Genomic DNA, 11911 nt, shown 5'->3' on the forward strand with positions numbered 1-11911 from the left:
GAAGTAGCCTAGGCAGTTAGTTCATCCTCCCTATTGCGGGTCATTGCCTGCCTGTTAAGAGCATGCTTTCTGTTTTGCCCCTCCAGGCATGCACTAACATCTACTGAATCAGGCACTGTTCTGAGGCCTGTGATTGAGTAACCTTTTCTATGACCAATGACCTAGACTATTTCTGGAGTTTTGTATTAGGAATCTCATAGTTGCTTCAGACGTAAGTCATACAATTCAGTCTAGATTTTATCAGTAATATGAACGCATTTGCATGAGCTCCATTTCTGTCTCTCAATTGATTCTGAAGTTAAGCATCTATCTGGTCCCTTAAAACCTAATACTTATTTCTTAGAAAAACTTTAATAGTACACATATTGATATGTTACTTGACTCTTGGTTTCATATTACGGTATGTTCCCAACTCTTATTTTGAACTTGCCTCATTTTCTTAATTTATATTTTTATGCCATAATCTAGTATAAGAAATAATTAATAATAAATAATATAAGATCTAATATTGTGGAAAATATAATGCAATTTGCTCGATATTATATATTTTATACAATGTAATATTATTGTATGTAGATATGTTATCTATATTTATTCAGATTTATATTTATTTTATATGTTTATATATCTATTTTTGTACACATTGTAGCATTTATTTCTATAAGTAGCCTTAAATATTGTTCAAAAAAGGTGGTGGATAAGCACATGAGTAAATGGACATACTAAATTATCTCAGATTTGCTGTCAGGACTGTGACTGATGACAAATTTGAGAACATACTTTCTCAGCATATGTATATGTATTTTGTAATGAAACTCATAGAAACCTTATGTCCCAATAGGTAACTAAAGATCTTGTTTACTTTTTTTACTTCCTCTATTGTATGGAAATAGTGCGTTTATAAGATCACTAGACTGGGAGGTGCTGAGGACAAGGAGGAACTTGGTCTTATTTACCTGCCCCCATCCCTGACTCTCAGCAAAAGATTGGTGATTGGATCTAAAGTGAATACTGCCCAATGGAGTTAGCCTTCATTTCAGCTCAAATCTTACCCCTTCCATGAAGACTTTCCTGGGCACCAGTGGATAAGCTTCAGTGGCTGTTGGTTGAACAAGTGACCTGATGGTAAAGCTTACATTTATTAAATATCTGCTATGTGCCAGGCTATAAGTTAAACAGTGAACAAGTTTCTTATTTAATGTTCACTAGATATCTTATAGATAGGAAGCTGAGGCTCAGGAGGATTGTATGACTGCCTGAAGCCACACAGTTGCTGTGACGGACCTAGGACTCACACAAAGGGAGTCTGACTCCAGAACCCATGTCACACACTGTGGAAAACTGCCTCCCAAGTATAGAATGGGTGCATACATGAGCAAACCCGAAGCCAGTGGTTTCTTTCACCACCTTTGCAATTGTATGTGCATTAATGGTTTAAGTGCCCAGACTGGAAAGAAACTGTTCTTACCTATTTATTTACTTAGTTTGGAAAGAAATTGTTCTTACCTATTTATTTACTTAGTTTAGAATCCCCACTGTGCCAGTAAATTTCTAACCAGTAAGTCCAGTTCTTTAGCAGATAATATTTAAATTATAAGTCTCTCTCTCTCTCTCTCTCTCTCGCTCTCTCTCTCTCTCTTTCTCTCTCTCCTCTCCCTTCCTCTCTTTAAAGCATTTTAAATCCGGAATGTTATCTGGAATTTTACTCTAGCATAGACTAAGATTTTTGTTAAACAAAAGAGAATTTAAAAGTTATCTTTCTCCCAAATTGTCCCACCAGTTGATAACAAATCATGAAGCTATTCTTGTTGTCATCATTATGTCAAGGATTGTTTTCCAAACATATTAAAGGGCTCCAAGCTGTTTATCCTGGGTTACTGGAGAATATCCTTATGGGTTTCACACACTAGCATGCAGATATGTTAAGTCCAATGGAATTTTGCCTTAAACATAAGTCCAGTGCTCAAATTGATTTAAGTGGTCCATATTAATTATCTAAAAGAATGTGACCGTGAACAGTGGATGAAAGTTGTATCTTATTTTCTATTTTATCTTGAAAATGGATGAGGAAGAAGTGAGTTTGGCAAAGATTGCTCAGTCCCCATATTTCTGACAAAGCAGCATTCAGTTCAGAAGGATCCTCTTACCTCTCTCTCCCTTAAATACTTTGACAGCTAAGAGAGTTGCTTAGATATTATGTTCATTGTAATCACTAGAAAATTCTTGTTTTTCTGATTCCTAATAATCAAATTACTTAATTTCAAAGAAAAGAAACCACAATATGAGACACAGCTAACAAAATTAAAGATTAAAGAGAAGAAACAGAAAAATAATGGAGGTGTTTAGTGCCAAAGTCTCCCTGGTCTGGCATTAAAAGAATCTGGTTTACATTTTGCTCTGAAACTTACTAGCTGAATAACCTTGGGCAAAATTCTGATCCTCAGTTCCTCATAAAAATAATAACAGTAATAATAATAATCATGTCTTATTTTAAGGGATAGTTATGAGATTTAACTTAGGTTTGTAGCCTCATAAATACTGTGTTACACAACTTCAAACACAACCATGTCACTGGCAAATTCTGTGTTCTTTTCTTTTTTTTCTGATCTTACATAATCGTATATTTTTTGTGCTTCACTTTTTTTAAGGTTCTCTTTTTTGTTTTAAAGCTTTCCAAATAGCTTAAACTAAGAATCAAATGGTTTATCACTGGTTTTAACAGAAGCATATGGAAAATCAATCAGACAACATATTGAAAGCTCATCAGTAAAATTCTTCCCTCCCGTCCTCCAGAGCCTCTTCATGAAGAAGGATGAGGAGAAAAATTAGCTCTTTTGCAACATATCCTAAAAACCATATTTAATTCAGGTTGATTAAAACTTTAACAAGTTACTTCTTCCAGGAAGAGATGCATTATATGCAAACCGCATGTTTAAAACTTTGAAACATATTGTGTAAATTATTCAAAATGAGATCCTTTTTATTTTTATTATTTTTCAAAATGTTAAGATTTTATTTACAAAACTTCTTTGTCATACAGAAAGTAAAAATGCTGTTAGAGTCTTGGTGTAACTGGTAGCCGCAGATGGCTAACTCACCAATCACAGCTATCCACGCTATAGCAAGAGTCTTACACAAAAACCTAACAATACTTACAATTTTGTTGAAGTGCAGTCCCCAAGCTCGCTGGTGAATTTCCAAAAGGGACTAAATGAAGGAAACAGATGTCACAGGAACTATTCCTTGGCTCTTTGGGTGGGTGGGTGTCCTCGGGTTTGTATCACAACAACCTTGATCCTTTTTATATGTCACTAGAGGCTCAGTGCACAAAATTCGTGGGGGAGGGTGGTGTCCCTCAGCCCAGCCTGCACCCTCTCCAATCCAGGAACCCTCGGGGGATGTCCAACTGCCAGTTTAGGCCTGATGCCTGTGGGATTGGGCCTAAACCGGCAGTTGGACATCCCTCTCGCAATCCAGGACCACTGGTTCCTAACTGCTCACCTGCCTGCCTTCCTGATCACCCCTAACCACTCTGCTTGCCTGCCTGCCTGATCCCCCTAACTGCTCTCCCCTGCTGGCCTGATCGCCCCTAACTGCCTCTGCCTCAGCCCTGCCACCATGGCTTTGTCTGGAAGGATGTCCGGAAGATTGACCGGAAGATGTCTGGTCTAATTAGTGTATTACCCTTTTATTAGTATAGATGATCTAAACTAGATATTGATTTCTATAAGTAGTCCAAAATTAATTTGAGTCTACTTAAGTAACTGGTGTTACAGGGGCATCAACATATATCATGAAATTATTTTGCATGGCACTATATTATCTTGATGACAAGATAAAATAAATCAATGCACAGTTGTTAATTGATGCAGCTGCCTTCACTGAGCTCTCTCTCATTCCTACAACTCTACTAAATTTGCTTTCAATTTTTTTGATGAAGCCTATAACCTCTTAATCTATAAATGAAATTTTAAAGCTGAATTTATTTATTTCAAAGAAGGTTTCTTTATAAGGATGATTTTAAACTATCTACTTGCTCTCTCTTAAGAGAGAAAAATTGGCCTTAATTTTAAAATCAATTGTGAGTTTTAGAAAATAATACATTTCTCACTCAAGAAATTTAATATTGGTCAACTATTACTAATGTGTTTTATTAGCTATGTTTGTTTATTTATGAATGCATACCCTATCTCATTCCATATCTACTTCAGAAATGTATATGTGGAGATAAGGATCACAGGAGAAGAAAGTTGGGGGGAAGTAATATGAAATCAGGGAAGAATTAGGCCAAAATTAAGCTCCAGGACTCTGAGAAAAATGACAATCACACTAAGTTACAAGATGTAGAGCACAGAAAAGAAAACAAAAAATTCTTTAAAGTTGCAGCCCCTCTTACACTGAGGCCTGAGAGAAATTTGTCCTCCACATCCTCATGAAGAGCACTGTGTGGTGTCATTGACAATGCCCTCCACACTCTTACAGCAAATGCTATCAAGTGTGCTCCATGAACTCTGCAGTATAACATTCTCTCTCCTTCTCTTTTTTAAAATCCTACCTGAGAATATTTTTTCCATTGATTTTTAGAGAAAGTAAAAAGGAGAGGGAAAGACAGAGAGAAACACCCATGTGAGAGAGACACACTGATTGGTTACCTCCCACATGCCCCCAACCAGGGCCTGGAACCTGCAACTGAGGTACATGCCTTTGACCAGAATCAAACCCGGGACCCTTCCATCTGCAGGCTGAAATTCTATCCACTGAGCCAAACTGGCTAGGGCTGCAGTATAACATTCTTGATGTTTCTTGAAGATTCAGGAACACAATTAAGTAAAAGTAATTGTAGAATCTAAAATAATATAGAATAGGTGAGCAGTATAGGTGAGCATAAGTCCAATTGTCTGAATGGAGCCAAGGAAATTTTACTGCAGGAATGGAAGTTCAATTCCTTCAGCAGAGTCACTGAGAACTTTCCTGGGTAAAATAAATTATTAATGAATAGGAATAATGTTTTCCTATACTTAAGAGGCATGGACAATCAATAACCCCCAAAATATACATGAAAATGGAAATATTTTGCCAAATTACCTACGTTGGTCAAAAACACAATCTCAATTTAAACCACTCAAAGAACACTAAATCTTAAACTATATAGTTTTCTGATGAACTCCTTAAGGCTAATAACAAAATTTTCCTTGGATCCTAGACCACTAAATATGTAATATATACAGGGTGGGGCAAAAGTAGGTTTACAGTTGTGAGTACATGAAACAGAATTTATTCTTGTGTTATTATTTATTTACTAGAGGCCTGGTGCACGAAATTTGTGCACTCAGGGGGGAGTTCCTCAGCCTGGCCTGCACCCTGTCACAGTCCGGGAGCCCTTGGGGGATGTCTGACTGATGGCTTAGGTCTGTTCCCCCCAGGGAGCGCACTGACCTTCGATGCGCTCACCAGCTGTGAGCCCAGCTTCTGGCTGAGCGGCGCTCCCCCTGTGGGAGCACACTGACCATCAGGAGGCTGCTCTTGCATTGAGCATCTGCCTCCTGGTGGTTAGTGAGCGTCATAGTGACTGGTCTTTCTGCCTTTCGGTCAATTTGCATATTAGCCTTTTATTATATAGGATTGTTGTATTATTTTTCATATGAACAGGTATAAACCTGTTTTTGCCCTATGCTGTATATATGCTATTATATATGTAACTATAATAAAATAATATACATTTATATTATTGCCCATAACTTAGATATATGTTGGAGAATAGCTATTCACAATTATTCTTTGAAGTAATGAGTTGTAAGCCATTATTTCTTATAGTAATTAGATGATAGTGAGTTAAATAATTATTAGAAGTAAAGGTTATGTCTAGTTCACAGTATTCATCCATGAAAGACTGGTTTTCTTTCTCTTTTAGGAGTGTTAGAGCACTTGACATTCAATTAAACTAATACCAATATCAAGTCAAAATAACAATTTGGAAAATGATAGAAAATGGAGGGAGGTAATACAATCCTTTATTAATCTCCTGAAGATTATTTTCTTATATGAGAAGATAACATCACTATGATTGTATAGCTATACAATCTTATTCAAGTTACTTTCTTGCTCTTTGTCTCTATTTCTTTATCTATTCATTGGAAATAATAATAGTGCTTCATAGTTTTGTTGTGAGAAGATAAGGAGATAATGCATGTGAAATGCCTAGAACAGTACCTAACACATTATAAGAGCTCAATCAGGATTAATTATTATTTATCAGAAAGCAAAAAATAATCTATATTTGGTCTTATGGCTTATAACTTCATCTTATTTATACCATTAATGTAAGACAAAATCTTAGTAAAAATTGCAACAATTTTATATTATACTAACAAATGTACTTACTGGGTAATGTAGAGCATTTTGATAGAATTGCTGGGCTTAAAATCTGTTCCTAACATAGAATCCAGAGGGTCCTAGATATTCTAGATAATCAGAAATCACATGCCGTCAGTCTGAAATACTATTACTGCATATAATTTTCAAAAACAGAAAACTTTCATGACCCTTTTCCAACCTCTAAGGAGGTAATGAATATACTACCACTAGTAAAAATCAATAAAGCTCTATTGAGATTCTAAAGCTGAGGAGGAAGGAATGGTTTGGCTTATTGACCAGATAAACCATTGGACTCACAAACTCAAGCCTTGAAGCAGTAAATTCAAATTTGGTTTTCAGAAGAAATTAATTATTACATCTTTATTAGTTTTCTATTGCTGCATAATAAATTCTACAAACTGAGCAGCTTAAAACTATACCCGTTTTTTAATTATCTGGGTCAGAAATCCAGAGCTGGCCTGACTGGATTCTCTCTTCAGGGTTTCAGAAGGTCAAAATTAAGGTGGTGGCCAGGTCTGTGACTTCATGTGGAGCTCGGGGTTTCGTGCATCTATAGGACTGAGGTCCCTCTAAGCTTGCTGGCTGTCAGCTTCCCTCAGCATCTAGAGACTTTTGCATTCCTTGCTATGTGGACCCATCTATCTTTAAAGCCTGCAATAGTTTCCCTTGTACTGAATTTCTCTCATGCTTCAAATTTTGTCCTTAACTTTAAGACACTGACGTAAAGGACTCATGAGTTTAGGTCTGGCTGACCGAGATAATCACCTTTTTAAAGGAGATTATAATCATAACCTAATTGCAAGAGTGATATACAAATAAATTCATGATGTTAAAAATTATAGAGGGTGTGGATACACCAGGGGAAGGGCCATTTAAGGGCCATTGTATAATTCTGTTTATCACATATGTCAAAAGCCTTAAGGATTAATCATTTAAAGCCTGGACCAAAAGGTCTATGTTATTGGCCTAAGGTGCCAAGTCTCAGAATTTATAAGAAAGGAACTGGCATTGGAAGCATTTGGTCAGTTGTCTCATAAATTTACAGTTTTAGAATATAAGTTGTCCTTTCTGCAGGTAAAATTAATGTTAGGCTAAAATAGGCAGAACCATAGTCTTGGCATTGAGGACAAAGTGTGAAGAATCCAATCCCACCATTTCCCAGGTGCTTTATTTACCATCAATTTTTCCATCAACTGTATCACATTTGGGCATATTACCAGTGTTTATTCAAAAAGTGTTACATAGGGTCAAAAACATGGGGAACAACTGCCCTTAATTTTAAAGATGAGATAAATAATCTTACCAGGAGTCACCAGAGTATGAACTTCAAAGGCTACATTCAAGAAGTTAATGTCATGAGTACCCATAGTTTAGAATCCATTCACATTACTGGGTCTATTGACTTTATTTCATATCTTCTGATGAGGAATTATATACCAGTTCTTTGTTTGTTTGTAAAGCAATGTATATTAATAATTTGTTAATATATAAGCTAAAGTTCTTTGGAATCTTGTTCCTCATGTTATCTTATTTATCATATTTTTTTGGACTTTTTACCATAGCGGTGGATGAATGGGTTGATTGATTTTTGTTATTGGACAAACCTTGTATTTAAAAAAATGATATATAGTTTATATCTTCAAATGTGTTATATTATCATAGCACATGTATATGTATATGTATATCTATATATATCATCTATCTACAAATTGGTTTTCTAATGTGACTTTACCATAAATAATTGTTAACTCAAGGATAATTATATATTTTGATCAACCACAGGGATTATTAATGGCTCTCTGGAGCCCTCAGTTGCTAGAATTCTGAGTTTAGCAAGGCCTGTGAAAATCAGGGATGCTTGCAAGAGGTAAGGACTGGGTGTATAAGGATATGATGTCACATTTTTGGTATTTGAAGGAAGGTTGTTATTTCAGAATAAAAGATTACTGAGGAAAGATTGTATACTAAATCATATTTAATATATATATTTATTAGCTTATTTTATTTGGTAGCAGGAACAATTTCAGAATCTCATGAGAATATGTAGGGCCACCTGAGCTGCAAAATGCATCCTGACAGCAAAAAAATGACTTAAAAGAAGTCTGCAGATAAAGCTCATTGATGCCACATTTTGCCCAGAGCAGCCTTGGTTTAAAGTAACTTGGTTTCAGCTCTACTTAGAATAGAGGATTCACTTATGGTACTGACCAAAGCTCTTTGGTCTTATAAAAAACACTTTTTGGATAAATGACAAATAAGTTTACATTGAAATATTTAATTTGTTAGACAGCTGCAGATATGCACTGATATATGTATATTTTTAATATTTATACAAGATGGGAAAAATGAGCAAAGTAGATTAATTAAGAACTAGAAAAATTTCTTATACTCTATACTGATGCATTAAATTAGAGATATAGAGGGATCACAGACAGCAAGATTGGTTATTAATGACCATAAATTCTCAACAGAAAATTATTTAACATAACAAAGCCATACAGAAAATGGAAGGAAACAGTGAATATTAATACTTAGAGCCCAGAAGGTGTGGCTCAGTGGTTGAGTTTCAACTTATGGACCAGGATATCACAGGTTGATTCCAGGTCAGAGCACATGCCCAGGTAGCAGCTCAATCCCTGGTAGGGCGCATGCAGGAGTCAGCCAATAGATGATTATTTCTCATCATTGATTTTTTTCTCTCTCTCCCTCTCCCTTCCTCTCTGAAATCAATAAAAACATATTTTAAAAAATAAAGACTTAGAAAATAGAGTCATGTCCAATGTGCAGAAGAAAAGTGATCTACTGTTAAGCCTAAAACTTTTCTGAAAAGTGGGGAAGTGAGAGAGAAAGGATAGGGGTGGTACAAAAAAATAAAAAGAAAGAAAGAAAGAAAGAAAGAAAGAAAGAAAGAAAGAAAGAAAGAAAGAAAGAAAGAAAGAAAGAAAGAAAGAAAAAAAGAAAGAACAAAAGAAGACAAAAGAGAAAATGATAGGGAGAGAAAAATAGGGTAAGGGGATCAGACATGAAAACTATTGTATTGCTATTGTATGGTGAAATTCTGATTCTTGTATTTCATAAGTCAACATAAATAATAATGAGAATGTTTATCTATACTAATAAAAGGGTAATATGCTAATTAGATCAGACATCTTCCTGACATCCTTCTGGACAAAGCCACAGTGGTGGGGGCCAAGGCAGAGGCAGTTAAGGGTGATCAGGCCAGCAGGGGGTGCAGTTAGGAGATGATCAGGCTGGCAGGGGGAGCAGTTAGGGGGTTATCAGGCCGGCAGGGAGGAGCAGTTAGGAGACAATCAGGCCGACAGGGGGGAGCAGTTAGGGGCCAATCAGGCCAGCAGGGGGAGCAGTTAGGAGGTGATCAGGCCAGCAGGGGAGTAGTTAGGGACATGAGGCCGGCAAGTAGAGGCGGTTAGGAGCAACCAGGCAGGCAGGCAAGCAGTTAGGAGCCAGTGGTCTTGGATTGCTAGAGGGATCCCAGATTGGAGAGGGTGTAGGCCAGACTGATGGACCCCCCCCCCCACATGCATGAATTTCATGCACCAGGCCTCTAGTTTCTTAATAAAAATGTATCTAAGTTCCATACAATATAAATATATGCTTTTATCTAAATATTTCATTTTTCTTAGTTATTCTAAATCATTATTGTAAGAAAGATTTACACTTGAACAACTGCCCAAAATATGTTATGACCCTGTAATGATGATGTAATTTCCCTTTGAGTTTATTTATATGTAATTAGTTTTTGTCAATGTAGTGCATTAATTACACTCCAGCATTTCAAGGTCTGTTTGTTTTCTGACTCAGAAAAATTAATTTGTATTCTTTAGTTATGTAAAAAGCCTAACATTTAATTAGAAAAATATCATATCAGATTTGTAAAATGTGGGCTGTAACCTTGCCAATGCCTACATTACTGCTGAGAGATAATCAGTCATTTAGGAAAGCACATTTGCTCTTGGAATACTGTCCTGTCCCAAACTATTGTCTTTTATATTCTTTTTACTTCCCAATTTATTATAATCTAACATTTTCTTTCCTTTATAGCAAACACCCCAAAGTTCTTTATCATTGCATATGCATTATTTTTACTTTTCCTAACTGCCTATGGCTTTTTTCCTTACTTTTTTTCTGTTCTAACTTGATAACTCTTTTTTTTTTGGCCCAATTTTGTGAGAAGATATAGAGGAAATAAAGTGAACTGTAATAAAACAAAAGAGTATTTCAATGTTAATCTCTAACATTGAACATGTTCTAGAGAAAAAGTTCATATGAAATTATTAAGACAGAACATCTCAATATATAAATAAACAAAAATCTATTTGAAGAAAACAATCCCCAATAATTCCTCATACAGTGCTTCTAGAAGTACCTCAGCTTGGCCAATAGGTATGTTTTCATAGTTGTATAAATCATCCAGGTCTTCCAAGGTGGCGTCATAAGTTTCTGAGTCATAGTTGATGGGCTCTAACGTTGGAGCAGTCACAGCAGCATCAAAGATGACAAGTCCCAGAACAAGTCTTGCTAATGCTTTCATTTTTCAAACTCTCCTAGTCATAAAATATTAACATGCATATTTAATTGATAATAACTTATGAATAGTTTGCATTAAACAGGAATGATAGATAAATCAATGTCAACATTGAGGAACTCAAGCTGGTAGCTTTCTTTACATGGGTAGTTTATAAACATAACACAATAATTTATATGCTTTCTGATGGCTGTTGATACCAGATGTTCAAATTAAGATACAAACCTATCCATATTTTTACAGTAGATACTGTAAATACAGTAAAATTGATTTTATTTTATAAAGAAACATGGTACAAACAGGATGCAGAAAGATTGTAATATACTTATTTCCAAAAGTCTTTATATTACCTAAGCATTACGATTGTTTCATCAACTCTGGAATGTAGGAATGATGATGACGAGGATGATGATTATCAATATAACTGTCACACTGTTTTACACATGAGAAAACCAAGACAGAGTTGGCTAGTTCTACAAGTGTTTCTTGTATATTCCAGCCTAGGGTCTTTTCAGACAAAATAATAAGGATCTTTTTTTTTTTTACTTCTTTTTGCTCTGGGTGTTATTAAAATATAGATAATTTAATATGTACATGAATTAATATTCCATGCAATATTTTTCAAAACTTATTCTTAACTAAATGGAGCATAACAGAAAGTTATTTTTTCTTTACTCCTTAGTGTTTTATTTCAATTCTTAATATCTAAGGTATCTAAGGATTAAACTCAGAATCAATAAGAATATATGTCTAAAAGGCACTATTTGGCGAGATCCCTTAAAGGAGGATTTGTACACATACAGGACTAAAGAAATCTTTTGTTTTGTAATTCTTTAACAAGCACAATTCTTATTTCATGATAACAATATGTTTGTTAATTTAATCAACATCTTATGTTAATTATTTAGTTCTATATCTACTCCTTTAAATATATTTTAGTTTATTTAAACAATTCTCATTTTAATTTTAACCATTTAAGTTGGGCCTATC

The 11911-nt window shown here is 35.2% G+C and overlaps 1 protein-coding gene across 1 annotated transcript in view; it reads right to left on the reverse strand.

Moving 5' to 3' along the window:
- Positions 1-10927, reverse strand: part of EPYC (epiphycan) — a 39249-nt gene extending 28322 nt beyond the window's left edge. Inside the window, exon 1 of the mRNA XM_023749728.1 lies at positions 10763-10927. Within this exon, the coding sequence (XP_023605496.1) occupies positions 10763-10927 (165 nt within the window). The remainder of the gene's footprint in view (positions 1-10762) is intronic.
- Positions 10928-11911: the final 984 nt, after the last annotated feature.

Source organism: Myotis lucifugus, unplaced genomic scaffold (genome assembly GCF_000147115.1).
Source record: "Myotis lucifugus unplaced genomic scaffold, Myoluc2.0 scaffold_9, whole genome shotgun sequence".
In the NCBI taxonomy this organism is placed as follows: domain Eukaryota; kingdom Metazoa; phylum Chordata; class Mammalia; order Chiroptera; family Vespertilionidae; genus Myotis; species Myotis lucifugus.